General features: G+C 49.9%; 1 protein-coding gene across 17 annotated transcripts in view; it reads right to left on the minus strand.

Moving 5' to 3' along the window:
• The window catches only part of RBFOX1 (RNA binding fox-1 homolog 1), a 328470-nt gene that overhangs the window by 146573 nt on the left and 165064 nt on the right, over positions 1-16833 (minus strand). For all 17 annotated transcript variants that reach the window (XM_081297350.1, XM_081297345.1, XM_081297353.1 and 14 more), the window contains exon 2: positions 11879-12121. In XM_081297350.1, the coding sequence (XP_081153476.1) occupies positions 11879-12121 (243 nt within the window). The remainder of the gene's footprint in view (positions 1-11878; positions 12122-16833) is intronic.

The following is a 16833-nucleotide window of genomic DNA, read 5'->3' on the forward strand; positions in this document are numbered from 1 at the left end:
GTCTGCAATTTTGAGCATGGTCAAACCTATCCCTGATGGGTTAAGGGAACAAGATGTGTGGCCCAGGGCATGGCCCAGGGAAGACCCAGCCTGTAGTGGGTGACAGAGAGGACTCTGGCTGTGTTTGAACCCAGCTCTGCTGTTCTCTGCTATTCTTCCTGACCTAGGGTGATTTCCTTCTCTGTTTCCCTCACCAAGGTCACAAGGGGATAATTACAATCCCTGCCTGCCCTGACTCCACCAGCTCCTGCACAGAAAGTTCAAACCCTGCTATGTTGGGTGCACATTCACATTTTCCCCTCTTCAAAGCCCAGAGTAGTCCCCGCCCTTTGACTTGTGTGACATATGATCCCACAACTTTTTTGGAAGGAGGAGGGGTTGCCTTTTCCCATCTCAAACAAACCTGGGGCACTTCAGCCTTCACGTTCCACCTGTCCTGCTGACCCGGTTTGTCTGAAAACCTAGGATTAGTGGAGAAGGAGCCTGACCATGAAGTTCCTTCCCAAGGACACGGAGACTGCAGAAAAGCCAGGTCCTTTAGCCTGGGACACTCTGAATAAGAGCACCACTCATCCTCTGGGTGGTAATGACCTTCTCTCCAGAACACAGAAGTCGGACAGTCCATGAGGGTCTTGGAGATCTCACACTGCTAGACTTCCCTGCCTTGTGACAGTCTGCATCTCCTGCCACGGGGACAGGAACCAGCTCTTGGGCCCCTGCAGTGCTGGATGGGAGGCCATGTCTGACAGTCTGACAGCTCCACATTCTTTAAGGATGCAAAGGTAGAAATGCAGAGCCCTAGCCAGTGTCCTCACCCAAGATGACTGCACCGGAGCGGGCAGGGACACAGGACACCTCAGGACCCACACGTCCCCAGTGCACAGCCACCTGCCTTAGTCAGAGAGACCGAGACCCAACAAACCCTTTTTCAGAAGTTTGCCCTCCCTTGTAGGGACGAGGCCTATTAGCAACTGAATCCTCTGGCCAGGCACCAGGAGAGCGTCCTAGGGAGAAATGGAGGTTCCAATTGCAGCTTGTAGCCACTGCCAAAGTGGAATCCTCAAGCTCTGTCCAATTCAACGTGGGACTGACCTGGGCCAGTGGGTTTTGAAAACCACTACAGAATCCAAGAGGTTGAGGGGGAGGGGAATCAGGGTCAACACAGTTCAGGGGCACTTCTTTCAGGATGCCTTCCTTTTGGTTTCTGCTGAGATATGTGCTGTTTGACTCAGGCAGGTCAATCTCCCTCTCTGAGCCTCAGAAATCTTTTACAAATAAAGTGGGAAGAGCAGATGGTCACTGTGGGCTTTCACATTCTCTGAATCTCTGCACTGCCAAGTACCTTATTTTTTTTTTTGGTAAATCTGAAATACAGTGTCCCTTGAAGGGTTCAAGTTCCTAATTTTACCGCTTGTACTAAAAAATAGCATCCAAAGACTAAATCAGGGGTTATAAACTCGGTATCTTCTGCAGCTGAGCAGTTAACAAGAGTGCATGGGAAGGCAGCGAACAGCCCAACACAGAAACCCAAGCTGCTGTTGATGCCTGAGAAAAGAAAATCAAAACATATAATAATAATGGGTCCCCAAATAGAACCCATGTTACCATTTTTTTTTTTTTGTAATTTTTGGTACTAGGGATCTAACCCAGGAGTGCTTTAGCACGGAGCGACATCCACAGCCCTTTTTATTTATTTTATTTTTTGTTTTGAGGCAAAGCCCCGTAAGTTGCTGAGGCTGTCCTTGAACCTTTGATCCTCCTGACTCAGCCTCCAGAGTCACTGGGATTATAGGTGTGGACCACCATGGCCAGCTGATGCTACCACTTCTGCTAGACCTTCATGTGTCCTCCTAACACTTCCGAGGTACCCACCAAGGGCCCATGGCATCATGCCTGTGATTTTATCATGTCGATATTAAAGGGAAAATTAATTATTTACTGAACCTTAGGTAGCTGTTGTAAACCAGACTCTCTGAAACGTGTTTATTCCCTGCCTGGACTTGTTCGAGTTTTGCATCCTAACTTGGGTGGTCTTTTAGAATCCATACAGTGAGGAGAGTGGACGAGGGGAATCCGGGTTCCTTCCAGTTCTGACACCCCCCAGCTCCGGGTGAGCCGTTCTCGGGTCCTCGGTCCACGTCAGAGAGGCCACTTCTTTCTCCAGCCTTGAGTTCAAAAGAGTATGGGGCTCACAGAAGTGCTCTCTGACCTACAGAGCAGATGGCCACAGAGGAGGAGCACGAACTGAGGCGCGGCTAATGCGTGACCCAAATTCTGCCTCCAAAATGAACTAATGCCCACGTCCAAGTTCATTCAAACACAAGCGGACTGCTTCGCGGGGCAGCAGGCTGCACAAAGACCCGGAGTCTGTGCCAGCAGTTGAACCGGGCCTTTGTACAGCTCGGGAGGGCCCGCCGCCCCTTGGGGTGGTCCAGCCATCCCCCCAAGGCCTGAAACTTCCACTATGTGCTCATCCTTGCTGCAAGGCGACTGAACTCACCAACGTGGAGACTGCCTAGTCATCCTGGGAGCTCAGGTGACATTGCACAAATTTAACCAGATGGAAGTCAGGACCCAGCTTCCCACGGCTGACAGACTCCCCGTGGGAACACTGGGGCTGACCCTGGGAATACGGTGGGCTCCCCCCTTAACAGAAGGAGACGCCCTGGGGCTTCTACACCAAACCCGAGCCCTCTCCCTCTCTAACTGGTTTTACTCTGGTCACTCACCGCCTAGACAGGACCATGGACAGCGTGTGTCCATCAGCTGTTCTCAGACACAAGTGACCGAAAACCATCCACAGATCATGAAGGCTAAGAATTTGTTTTAAAGCAGATCTGGGAATTTGAGTCTGACTTTGACTCTTAACATAAAATAATTTCACAATTCTCTACTTTCCTTGAAAATAAACAAAGAAATTGAAAATGAAGAATTCACCCCCAGGAGACTACTCTGGTTCCTCCCGGTGGGTCACGTCACTGTGCCGTAACTCTAATGGACCAGCCAGTAGGGTTGACTGCGTGACTCTCACAGTGCTGAGCCCTAAGAGTCTAAAAGTCCCAGATATGAAATAGGAATAGAGGTCGACAGAGCTGAGGTCACGGGCCCGGGGATCCATTCTGGGTTGGAACTGGCATGAGAGCACCAGGCTCTGCACCTCGATGCCACCTCACCTCTCCTGGCAACATGAGGGGGGGATAATTCAATGTGATTTTTATGACCTGTCACAAGAGCTTTTAATCTTGCCAGCATCCAAAGCTGAAACCCCAATCTTCCGAAAGGACGGAGCCCAAGGTCCTGGACGCCCAGACCTGCCGCTCTTCTCAGACAAAGCCTAAGTACAGCTCAATTGTGCCTTTTGAACACTGTGGCAAAAGGGGGTTTCCAATCGTCAGAGGGCCCTGGCATGGCTTCACCAGGCTTCCCTCTACCCTGAAAGGAGAAGGCCATGAGCCACTTGCTCCAGTGTGTCACCGGGCAGCAGGAGTGCATACCCAGGCTCAGGAGGGCATGAGGGAGGTACCTGTGCCCTGAAATTAAATGTGAATCTTAGGAAAATAGAACCAGTGTTGACAAGACAGCTCAGCCACACTGTCATCCAAAAGACAATTTTGAAGCCATGAAAACATGTTATTGGAGTTTGCTCAAGGCGCAGGTCTCAGACAAGATCACACTTCAAGGCTGCGTTATTGGGTCTGCCGGGGCCCTCCCTGGGGTGAACTGGTGCTTCCTGCGCAGAGAGTTCCTGGCTGCAGCAGCCAGCAGCAGCTCAGAGGACCCCAGGGTGTCACTGGCCTGCCTGGAGGAGGCTGCTGGGCACCAGGCCCTCAGGAGTTTGGGTCCTGAGTGTGACGTGCCTGGGACTGTTATGTAGCCTCTCCTTGACTCCAGTGACCTTCCCAAGGTGCCTGCCTCAGGTCCTGAACCTGTAATGGGGTTGGTAGCCCTTGATGCCCCTGTTCCTTTGGTAGAGGGAGGCCAGCCCAAGCTGAGGTGGTGCACATAAGTGCACAAATTGACACTCAGCGCCAAACATTATTTTTTGAGGCGATTATTCTCCGCTTTCCATTTTTATAGATCTACTTACCCTATTTTTAGACATTCCATCCTTCAATGACTTTTGCCAAACTTTGAATAAAGTATATAGGGCTAACATCTTCCAGAAAGGAAACGTTCTCTCTCGTGTGTTATGTTGTGTCATCTGATGGCTGCTTAAGAAGAAAGAGCAAGGAGGTTTGGAGAAGAGGAGGATGAGAATAAGACCAGCCTGAGAGCCTTCTTCCTGAAACCCGGGGGGGAAGAGGGACAAAACTGGACAAATCCAGAAGCCAGGTTATTTGCTTATTTTTGGTACCATGGACTAAACCCAGAGCGCCTTACCAATGAGCCACCTCTCCAACCCTTTTTATTTTGAGACAGGTTCTCGCTAAGTTGCTCAGGGCCTTGCTGAGTTGCTGAGGCTGGCCTCAGACTTGCGATCCTCCTGCCTCAGCCTCCCAGTCACTGGGATTACAGGTATGTCCCTCTGTACCCAGCAGGAAGCCAGGTTTCTGAGTTAGATGACAGGGTGGAGGAGCCAGGCTGGGGACAATCGGGGCTCTCCTGCCTTGGCCTTTGACAGTGGTCTTCTAAGCACTGGCCAAGAGACCTCCTTGGGGACAAGTACAGATGATGTCTGGGCTTTGTCATTGGGCTGACCTGCATGAGGAGCCCAACCATGCGGCTCCCAAACTCACAGCATCCTTGGTCTCTTTTCCCCAATGTAAAATGGGGGTACCAACACCGTTTAAAAGTGTGAGAGCCAGAGAAATGAGGACTGAGAGGGTGCCTGCTTGGTCTGTGGCCTGTTTTTTTTTTTTTTCTTTTTTGGTACCAGGGAGGGACTGAATCCAGGGGCACTCAACCACTGAGCCATATCCCCAGCCCTTTTTTTAAATGTTTTACTTAGAGACAGGGTCTCACTGAGTTGCTTAGGGCCTCACTAAGTTGCTGAGGCTGGCTTCGAACCCTTAATCCTCCTTCCGCGGCCTCCCAGGTTGGTTACTGGGATTACAGGTGTGTGGCACCACCATGCCCACCTTGGTCTGTGGCCTTTTCAACTTCAGTCAATCCACCTTACTCTCTTCTTTTCCCTGACACCAGGTGACTCTCAGGTACTTTCTTTTGTCCAAGAGAGAAGTAACCACAGTCAGGCTCATACCATCAGAAGAGCGGTGAGCTGGTCGCAGGTGGACCAGGTCGGGCAAAGGTGTGGCCAACGAGCCTTCTCAGGTACGGTCCAAGGGGGTTCAAACAGGAGCAAGCTCTGTAGGGGAACTGACCAGTACCTCTGAACCATTCACACACAGCAAAACAAAGAGACGGACAAATATCTGTGCTGGCTCTTGTGTCTGGCATGATTGGGAATTAGGACAAGATAAGATAAATCTCCCCGAAATCCAAACTCCATCCGTGGGCTACTTTTGTCTGTAAAGATGCACACAAATGTGGAATAGAATGAGTTGGATTCAAAATGTGATACAGAGAGAGCTCCCAGTGCAAAGCGGAGCCAAAGCAGGTACTTAGTAGATCTCAATTGTTATTTTGAGAATGGAGACAGCGAGAAAAGAGAAGATACAAAGACTGAACTGGAGACAGGCGACAGGGATAGAGAGAGAGAGAGAGAGAGCGACAAGCAGACACCCGCTGCGTTGGCACAGAGCACTTCTAGAAGGGAACAAAGAACACTCGTAGGGGCTGGGGTTGTGGCTCAGGGGCAGACCACTCGCCTTGCATGCATGGGGCACTGGGTTTGATCCTCAGCACCCCATAAATAAATAAATAAATAAAAATAAAGGTCAAGAAAAGAGAGAGAAACTTGTAGTTGTCATTCGTGGCAGGGAGACCTAAGGACCAGGGGCCTGGGTGCTGGGGAATATTAACTTGCATTTTGTAGCCTTTTTTCATGTTTGACTTTTTTTTTTAACCACAACTTTGAGTTATTTTCATAATGATCAAAATATGTTGTGGGCATGTGTGAATATGTAACAACAAATCTCACTATTATGCATAACGCACTAATAAGACTTTTTAAAAGAATAGCTAATTAACAACAACAACAAAAAAAACCCAAACCTTTTTGAGCAAGTGATTTTTCCCCATGTCTCTGCTCTCAGACTAGCTTCCGAGTCAGAACCAATGATCTCAAGGGTTAAGGACAGGACCCCATCATCAACCAATACCTCAACTACTTGAGGCACTAAGGACACGTGGAGACAGAGGACACCCCTCGTTCAGCCCTCTTCCCTGTCAGCAGCACCCAGCACTCAGGGCCCGAGCTCTAAGACCCACGTTCTTTCTCCCACAGGGGTTTGAAGTGAGTGGGAGACTTAAACAGGCTGCAGATGTGTTAAAAATAGAAGTCAAGTTGCTATTGGAGATACATGGAGAATTCTCCACTTGCAAATCTCTAATTATAATATGTCAAGAGTAAAATACCTTGTCAGGAGCGGGATCCAGGGGGCGACGCATCTCCTCAGTCAGCACAGTGATCCGTGAGATGTTTGGAGGCCTACGTTAAATAGAAACTCAGCAGAAAGGTGTCCTGCAGGGACGCGTCTCGGCCCCTGGGGAGCGGGAGGGGTGACCAGCTAAGTCTTTGCCGGCTGCACTTCACTCAGCTCCGCCGGGTGCTCTGGAGCATCCTGCTTGCCCTCAAGAGCCTGTTCTTTGTGCTAATCCTGGGCATGTGTGAGATGTTCCTGGAGCCCACCACGTGGCTGCATGCTTTCCCTTTCCCAGAACCACTTAGTTTCTCCAAGAAAAGATAGACTCTGAGAAGGACATTTAACACTGTGGGTGCCTGTGTCAAAGGACAGTTATCCCAGGAACAACCCTGTCCCATGGAGTGACTTAGCTATTCTCCCAACAGCGAAGTCTGGCTGGAATGGGACTGGAATGGGACCCAGGGCCTCGAGCACGCTTGGCAAGCACCTCCTACGGAGCCACACCTCCAGCTCCACAGCAATGATCTATGCCAATACAGGGTCCTGGGTGTGCATCCAGAATCTGGAGAATCACCATTCAATCCACTTCTAAGTGAATTTCCTTGCACAAGAATTGCAGAGCTTGGAACAAAGAGAAAGTAAAGCCAGTAAATGTCCAGGGTGGTGGAGAGGATCTGAAGTAAACTGGCCATAGGCAGATTCAGATGAGGAAAGTCCGAGTCAAGTGGGTCAAGGAGAGCAAAAGCATCTTATTCCTTTTGGACCAGACAGAGGTAAGTGTCGTATGTAATCATTTGTAGAAGAAAACAAGATGGCCCCTCTGTGAGTCCCGCCCTTCCCTGATACGAGTTAAGAGTGTTTTTTTTTTTTTTTCACAATCCCCTCAATAGTGTGCATCACTCAGAGGCTGCTGAAGGTGACCAGTTCCTAACTATGAGACGACACCTGGCTAATAACCAGCCGCCCCACATGCTCCTTCTCCAGACTCAGGCGCTCACTGCCATTCTAACTGAATGGCACCTCTAGGAACTGTCAGAAGACTCCTAGCATGTTTGCCCAAATTCAAGAGCACTCCTTGTTTCCAAATACCTTCTCTCCTCTCTGTTCCTAGATGACCCTCCTTCGTGGGTAAGGAAATGGAGGTCAGTAATGCCTCAAGTTATCTCCTTCTCTGTAACTCAACATGTTTATTTTTGCCCCTTTTCTCTTTCAAACTTGAAGTGCTTCCAAATGTTCACAGGAGCTTTATTTTTAGTGATCCATTTGAAAAAAGAAAAACAACCCAAAACACCCAGGTACAGGTAAACAGAACAAACTGTGGCATGTCCATGGAATGAAATAGTACTCAGCAATGAAAAGGACAGAGCTCCTGAGGCATACCACAATACAGAGTGACTTAAAACTAACCATGCTGAGGAAAAGAAAAGAGACTTCCAGTCTGATTTTATGGATGAAAAATTCTAGAGACTGTCACCTAAGCTATAGGGAAAGAACCAATCAGTTGATCATCAGGGAATAAGGAGAGGATAACAAATAGGCAACAGAAAGCTGGGGAGGTGATGGACAGACACTGCCATTTTCTTGAGAGCAGTACTAGTTCCACACACACCTACCTGTGTAAAGACTTACCAAACTGCACACTTCAAAAACACACAGTTCCTAGAACATCAGGGATAGGTTACTAAGGCTGCAGAAATTGCTTGTTCTCTACTGGACTGTCAACTCTATCTGAATATCCTCGGTCCTATTCTTTCTGATTCTCTTGACAACATTTTGTCACTTTGTCTCCTGCTTCATTATTCCCTAGTTTCTGTTTCCTGTCCCCTTGAGTCCCCTCTACAAGGATCTCCTCCTTAGCATAAATTAGTGAAGCTAAGGCGACTCTCCGACATATTGCTTTCTCTGATTCTTGGCTACCATCTTCCTTTTCCTCATCACTCCAAAGGTATGTGACAGACAGGACTCACCCACTCCAAGTCACTCCTCGATTCCTGGACCCCTGTGTCCTCCCCACTGCCCTAGCACAGCTGTGCTCTGTCCTCAGTGATGTTTGCATCTCCAGTTTCAATGACGTCCCCTCGGGCCATGCCCTCCAGGCTTCCGGGGCTCAACCCTCCCATGGTTTAGTTCCCAATCTGAGCACCCCTTTAGGTGTCCTTCAAACGCCATTGCCAATGAGTTCTCCAATATCATATCCTTGTCCTTCTTTTCATTCCTTACTCTTGACGAAACTAGCAATCAAAACCCTTCCATGCCCATGACCCCCCACACCCCTTTATGTCTGACCAGCCCCGTGCACTCAGAACCTCCAGGGAACTTATATTCTACAGGCACCTGGTCAGGGGCTCTGGTGCAGAGCCCCTTCTGCCATGCATCTGGTATGCAGCTTGGTGGCCCCAGAGCTGATACAGCCAATCTCAGCCTCCACCACTGGGCAAACCAACACTCCAGAAGGCAGCGAGTCCCAGGGGTTTCAGGGGACAAAGCCAAGAGTCTCTCACTGTGCTGTTGAAGGTGACAGGAGCGTGACCTTGGAGAGGCAGAGCACTGGAAGGAAGGGAGCACAAGGAAGTAGAGCCAGACACAGTCCTGCTGAGACTGGATGGATGTTTGCCAAGAGCCAAGCTGAGTCCACAGTCAGCCCTCCTCCCGGACCTTCTGCTCTATGACCCAATACATTTCCTGCCGAGTTTCCTGTGACTCGTGATGGGAAGACGAGGAGATGCTCCTCCAGCCAGGATTCTGAGGCAGATCCCTCAGAAGGAGCTTCTCCTACCACGATAATGCACCGACACCCTGGAAACAGACGCTCTAGGACCCAGCCCATGGTAATGTCAAACAGAACACATCTCCTACATTCTCCAGAGAGACACACATCTCAAGGGCAGGGGGCCTTATCTGAGCTCTTGCTGCAGTGTCTGCACCACTATGGACCACCAGCATGGTTTTGAAATTCAGTGGTGTTGAACGGTAAAGTGCTCTTTGGGCGGGGAAAGGAGGGTGGGCATCTCAACTTCGTGGTTGGATGAAGATTTCCATTAAGCTAGGATCCTTACTTTAGGTCACATTTTAGAACTCTCTGGTTTAAGCTCTTTCCATTGGCTTTCCATTGCTCCCAACATGGAATTCCAACTGCTATTGGCCCCTCGGCCTGGTGGATGCATAACTCCTGCCAACTGTGCATTACATCTCTGACTATGCCTTACTCCCCTGCATCCCAGACCTTCTTGCCTCAGCCCGTACACATTGGCGTCATGCAGTTCTCTGAACCAAGCTCTTTGCAATTTCAGGACCTCTGGCTTAGTATTCTTTCTGCCTGGAGAGTTTTGTCTTCTTGTCATAAATACCATCTCCTTGCAGAAATGTTCCCACAGTTCCCGAGGCTGGAAGTTCCGTCCTTTTCTACCTTCCCGCGGTACCCTTTTTTCTGTAAGCATGTGCAGCGTGGTTTGTGGAGCTAGAGCTACCAGGTCGTAGAGCTCTTTGGCATGTGCTCACTCTCTGCCTCGGACTAAGTTACAGGAGGGAAGGGGCATGTCTAGGTGGTTCAACCACAGCACCTAAATGTGAGGTCGTGGCCCTACTATGTGCTCAATCAATGTTCATGAATGAGAGAATGAATTCATGAATCAGTATTTCACAGTAATTCGCTTAATAAATAATGTGTAACTGGACCTTCTTTTTATTCAAAAAAACAACCTTCCCAGGCACCGCTACCATTTATTATCACAAAATAACTAACACAATAAACAATGACCCCATCACCACCACCCAGCTGTCCACACAAGAAACACCTGCTAAACCAACAAACCCATTTAATGAACCCAACCCTCAGGTATAGCCACTAAACACAAAAACATAACTGCAGTACAGTTCCCCTGAGCCCAAGGTGGAAACAACCCAAATGTCCACCAATAGATGGACATGTAGCCAAAATTAGGTCCTTCCACACCATGGAGTATCAGTATGAACGAACGCTGGTGACACCGTTAAGTGGAAGAAGCCAGACAGAAAAGGGCAGACACTGCGGACTCCAATGTCTTTGAACTATTCAGAAAAGGCAAATATATACAGATAGGCAGCAGAGGTGGCTGTCATAGGCTGGGGGGAGGGAGGACTGGGTGTGTCTACTTAATGGGTGTGAGGTTTCCTTTTGGGGAGATGAAAATGTTCTTGAACTAGATGGTGGTGATGGCCATGCTCTACTGTGAATGTACCAAACGCCACTGATCTGTGTACATTAAAATGGTAAATTGCATATCACATGTATTTTATCACAACCAAGAAAGAGGAGCAGGCAACAGCAAGTTGCAGAACATACACTATTTTGAGTTTCTCCAAAAGTAGGCCCCAATGAACAAAATGCTAAGCACCAAAGTTCGCCCTAGGTATCTTCTACTCCAAGAAACCTACGGGTGCTCCCAGCCCACAAACTTCTTCCCACGCTCTGGTTTCCCAGAGGCAGAGGGGGCGGGGAGAAGGGCCTGGTGCTGCCAGTGCCCTGGGCTGGATGCATGGTGTGCCAGCTTCTAGGGGAGACTGCAGGGTGAGGCTTCCTCCCCAGGTTTGGAGGAATGCATGGTTCTTGCAGGTGGTACAGGAACAAACACAAACTGATTCTGATATGAAAACGCCTATTGAGAGCTGTGTTGGATGGCTGGCCTGTTAACTGGTTTTCCTGTAGGGTGGTCATAAAGGGTGTCCTTTCCATGTTTGTGACCCATTTAATCCTTCTATGGACCATAACGTCTACTCTTTTTGGGGAATCAATCATGCAACCACCAAAATTAAAATACCACACTGCTCAGGAGCCAAGACCCTCTGGCCCTGCCCTGGTACAGTCCCCACCTCTGCCTTTCCTGTGTCCCAGCTACAGGAGTCCTGAAGCCGGGCACACCCACAACTTGGGCCATGCTCTGGTGCATTCCGCTAAGTCTCAGAAGGCTGTGGTGGGAACCGGCACCAGATTTGTTTCCAGAGTGATGGAAACATTCCAAAAGCAGATTTCGGAGAAGGGTGGGCAACTCAATCACTGCAGGGCACACCATTTTAAAATCCAGGAAATGTATGGTGGATGGATCATCTCTCTGTGGAACCATTTTCAGTCTATTTCATGGGGATGATATTTTGGAAAAGGCAAAAGTGCAGAACAAAAGAGATGGATGTTTCTTTTACAAACCAGTGTGTGTAATGAAGAATGTCTAGATTTAAACAAATAATAGGAAAGGATACGCGCGGCCCAGGCAAACTTCGGGGCGTTGGTACGGCAAGGCCACTGGGCGCCACTTGGCTGGCCTGCGTCCCTGGCTGGCCGGGTGCACCTGGGCTGCGGCTGGCACGGCCTGGCACGCGCCGGGTGCAGCGCCCCCCGCCCCAGCGTGGAGCCCACTTACTGTGGCGGTGCCGGACACGGTCTGCGCGCTGGTGTCCGCGGCGCTCTGCTCCGAGTGCGACTGGGCGGGAGGGTACAGGTTTAACGTGTGCTCGGGGACGGTGGTCTGGCCCGTGTACTCTGGCGCGGGGTGGGGGTGGGGGGCCGTGTATTCCGCGGGGATGCCGTTCTGCGGAGGAGCAAACTGGGCCGAAGCGTAAGGCTGGGCCATCGTGTCAGGGGCAGCTGCTGCTTCCTGATTACCCTGCAAAATCAAAGAGGTGGAGAGAGGGAGAGAGAGCATGAGTGGGCTCCGAAGAGGACCTTGACCCTCCGCCCCAGGCCTCCAGCTCCCTGCAGCCCCAGCGCCCCCACCGCAGGCACCGCTCATGCGCGTCCCGAGACTGCAACCCCCAGAATCCCCATTTCACAGATGCAGAAATAGAGGCGCAGACCCTCAAGCACCCTTCCCCTGTCACCCAGCCTGAGACTGCAGACTGCGCAGGTCTGTGTCCTACTGGGGCTTTTTTTTTTTTTTTTCTGTGCAGATCCTCGTTTTGGAAGTCGTGAGCATGTAGTTGTCTACAGTGACAGCGCAGCCTTGATTTGATACTTAAAGTGCCAAGAGAGATTAAATTGAACGAGTGTGTTCTTGAGAGGAGAGACAATTCATCTAAGCATTTGAATTTAATCAAAGTTTTATGTGACTTGGCTCACATCATGGGGTGGGGGAGGGTCCTCTTAATGGTCCCAGTGTGTGCCTGGTGTGTGTCTGTGTGTGTGTGTGTCTGTCTGTGTGTGTATGTGTGTGTGTGTGATGTTCCCAGGCCCCATGTGAAAGAGCCAAGGAGAATTCAGGTCCTAATTTAGACAAAGATGTCCCCTGTGATATCAAAGCTTTTCTGCAAAATGTTGGACTTAACTCTTCTTAGCCCCATTAGTCAATCAATGCCTTTCCCCCAACCCTGGTCTTATTTTTTATAAGCACAGAATATTATATAACAATTTGCCCTTCAGTTATAGCCTAAACATGCAGTATGATAATTACAGTCAAGTCAAAAGAATTAAAAAAAAAAAAGCCTGAATTCAAATGTTTCCATTTCAGGAAACATCTTTCTCCCTCCGCCTCCACCCCTAACTCTACCACCCTTCACACACACACACACACACACACACACACACACACACACATACACTCACACTGAAGGCATAAGAAATCATAACCTAGAGGTCCAAATTTTCCATGGTCTCAAGAGATGTGATTGCACAGTTAGAAAGAAAGGAAAAAATATAAAAAGCTTAGCAATTAAGCACACCAAATAGTGGCCTCTCCTATTGTCTGTGGTCAATTAGCTGTGACTTTTGCCCTCTCGCCTCCTGTAATGATAGGAGGGCACATGGCCTCAGTACCCTCCAGGAACATTCTAGAGCACATTCCACTGCAGTAGCTCGAGCACAGCAGATATGTGGTGCTGGGGGAGGGTGCTCCCAGAAGAACACACGGATTTGTTGAGAGAGGACCCTTAATTAGAATGTTAAAGCTGACACTTGGAAGAGAACTGAGCTTGGGAGAAGTTTAAAACCTTTTACAAGTGAGAACATCCCCGCCAGGCTCCTTCCTCCTCCAGACTCGTTTTTCCAAATGTCTGTGCCACTGGAAGTGCAAGCGTGCATGTGTCTCATCCAACACTTTCTGTGACATCTGTGGCAGTAGAGGGTCTGCCTGGGCTGAGGCTGGGCTGCTGGGTGCCCACAGGACCCCGTCTCTCCTTGGAAAACTCAGAGTACGCCTATTGTCCTTGTCATGGGGTTCTTTAGAAACAGCCCAGTTTCTGTTTGGGGATCATTCCCACTCAGCCCTCCTGGTGCCAGCCCTGTTGCCAGGTAGGCACAGCCATGTGACAGCAGGCTGGCCAGATCAGAAGGTTAGGTAGCCACAGGCATGGGGATTTCAGTTCACACCCATCTATTTAGGGACCTCACGACTGAGGTAAGCCCAGTTCACTCTGCATTCTGCTGCAGACTCTGGAAAGAAGTTTTATTGTCACTGTGATTGGCGGCTGTAAACATACCCAAGTCTGCAGCTGCCAAGAACTGACACTTGAAAAGGACCTGCATACAGATGTGGCCACACACACAGGCCGGTGGGAACAAGAGGATCAACGGAGTTCTTGAAACATCATTCGAAGTCTAGCATCTAGCCATACCTGCATTAGTAACACCCTTGTTTGTTTCAGTTACATGAGTAAATGTACTATTTTCCAGCAGCTTTATTGAGATATCATTAACATAAAAATGGTACATATTTAAGATATATAACTTGTTGTTTTGAGATATATGCAATATATATTTATACACATATATACATATGCTGTGAAAAGATCACCACGTTCCAGTCAGTTAACTTAGCTATCACCTCCACACGGTTACCATTTGCCTGTGTGTGTGTGCGTGGTGAGAAGATTTAATTTAAGTTGTACCCTCTTAGCACATTTCAAGTATAAAAAACACAGCACCTCTAATGCTCATCCCCACGCTGTGTTTGAGCACTGCAGAACTTGTGCATCTTGCATAACTGAAATCTTGTACCCTTTGCCTTATTTTCTCTAAGCCACTTTTTTTTCTGTTACAACTCAAAGGGTCTTGACTCAAAAAGAGAGAGAGAGAAAAAGAAATCCTTGGCTATTTCATAACTAGAGTCTTCTTTCCCTGGGCTACTCAAGGAACGTGTTCCTGTATATGGAAATCTCACGACAACATCACTTCTCCACGCCTGACTGGATGCCCCCCAAATGTCCCCACCTTGGGAAGCTTCTAGAGGGAATTCACCCTGTTACAGTCAGCTTCCATCCAGGTGTGTCTCAACTTCTGCCATCTTCCACCTGCTCCATCTCTGAATGGAAAGACAGACTTGGGGAAACTCCGGGTGGGACCACCTAGCACAGCACAAATGATACCTAAGCCAGTCCCACAGAGGCCAGGGGGCTCCCTGCTTCTCCAGAGAAAAGACCCCCACTAGGAACACAACCTTGCAGAGAAGCCTCAGGAAGCTGGAACTGTCCCTTGGCACCTGCAGGGCAAAGGTTCTTCTGGGACCTGAGGCCTCTCTGCAGTGGAAAGGGAGGGCCACCTTCTCCCATCTGCTGTGGGAGAGAAGGTGGTCCACCCTGCCCACACCATCAAGGCTCTCCACTCACAGCCCCTCTGCATGGGAAGCCCCCCACGCCTGGCCTGGCCAATCCTATCTTCTTGCTCAGGTCCCACATCAAGAGCTTCCTCCCCCAGCAAGCCTTCCTTGACACCTAGCCCAGCTCCATGCTCCATCACACGTGTGGCCACATCTCACATGACCCCAGAGCCACTGCTGCCTGTTCAGGTGCCTGTGAGCTCCCCGAGGACAGGTGGCTGGACCACGTCCACGATGCTGTCTCCAAGCTCCCGCAGCATAGCAGAGCTGTGGTCCCACTTCCCAGGGTCTGCTCAGTGAATGTGGGCTTGAAGAAAGGAAGCCTGGGCTCGGAAGCCTCATGCACGGCAGGAGGCAGGGTGGGAGGAGCAGAGAGGACTCAGCAAAGGACTCGGGGGCCCAATCTAGTCCACCTCGTGGTTTTGTCAATGAAGTTTTATCAGGACACAGCCCTGCTCATCTTTCCATACTGACTCTGGCCACTTTTGTGCTACAATGGCAGTGTTTAATAATTGTGACGGAAACTACACATCCCACAAAGACTGTGCATCTGGGCCTATGCATAGACAGCTTCTAATGCCACCAGACATGGGGCACTGCTAGGAGCCCATCATTGCAAAAACAGTATAAAGTAAAAAGCCGGCCCACAGGAGCAAGAGGCAGGAGGGGGTACTTGTAGTCTACCTGAACCAAGGGCAGGTGATGTCAGCTGGCCTTGGAGAAGGGTGGTGTTGAGGAGGGAACAAAAGGAGGGGTCAGAATCATTTCTGAAATTTGCTTTCCATCACCAGATGTCACCATCACCTTCCTGTAACCACACATGCATGTGTGCACACATGTGCATACACACCTGCACGCGCGTGGTCTCTCTCTCTCTCTCACGCACACCCAGAGGCTGCCAACGCAGCACAAGTGGGCTCATACGGAGAAGGTCCATCTTGGCCTCAGGCTTCTGTGCTCTGTCTGAAAGGCAGCCCCACCTCCTGTCTGGAGCTCACCAGACAAGCTGGATGACAGTATCCTTTACCTCAGGCCTGGTGCATGCCAGACACCCTGCCACTTACTTTACATCAGTAGCTCTTGAACCAGATTACCAGGGGACAGGAGGCAGTGACTAGAGGCATTCTTTGTGGTCACCACTGGGGGAGGAAGTGCTCCGGGTATGTAGTGAGTGAGATCAAGGACGGTGCTGGACACCCTGCAGTAGTACACAGGACTGCCCCTGCCTCAAAGACTTCTGTGGACCCCATGGTTTACTAGTGCCTAGGTCTGCATCTCTAATTCCACTGCACTTTACAGTTAAAGACGCTCTAGCACAGTCTTGGGAAATAACTATGCAACGTCAGCGCCACAGGTCCTTCCTAGGAAAACCAGGCATTGAGCCAAGCCCGTCTTCATCCAGTGCCCAGGGCTCTCTCACTGGGCCAGGGAATCACCTAGCAGGAGGTTGGTCCTCCTCTGAAATATGCAAACCCCTCCCTCTCACATACATCATGGGCCCAAGATCGGTCTTCCACACCCTGTTGTGGGGATGCCAGGCACTGGGGTATTTGATGCTAAGATGCCAGCAAATCTCTCTGCCAGGTAAGGAAGGTGATCCTCGGCAAGTGGTGGGACAGCAACTGGGGAACCTCTGCACCAGGTCTCCAAGCTGAGGCCTGGCTTCAGATTCTCCAAACTGTCCTAGGATGAGTTAGGGCCAGTAGAGGCCAACGGGAGAAGGTCCATCCTGGCCTCAGGCTTCTGTGCTCCAGAGCAAACCGCGCCCTTCTGGCCAACCCAGGGCACCA

This window comes from Spermophilus citellus (assembly GCF_964194105.1).
Source record: "Spermophilus citellus genome assembly, chromosome: 6".
Classification (NCBI taxonomy): domain Eukaryota; kingdom Metazoa; phylum Chordata; class Mammalia; order Rodentia; family Sciuridae; genus Spermophilus; species Spermophilus citellus.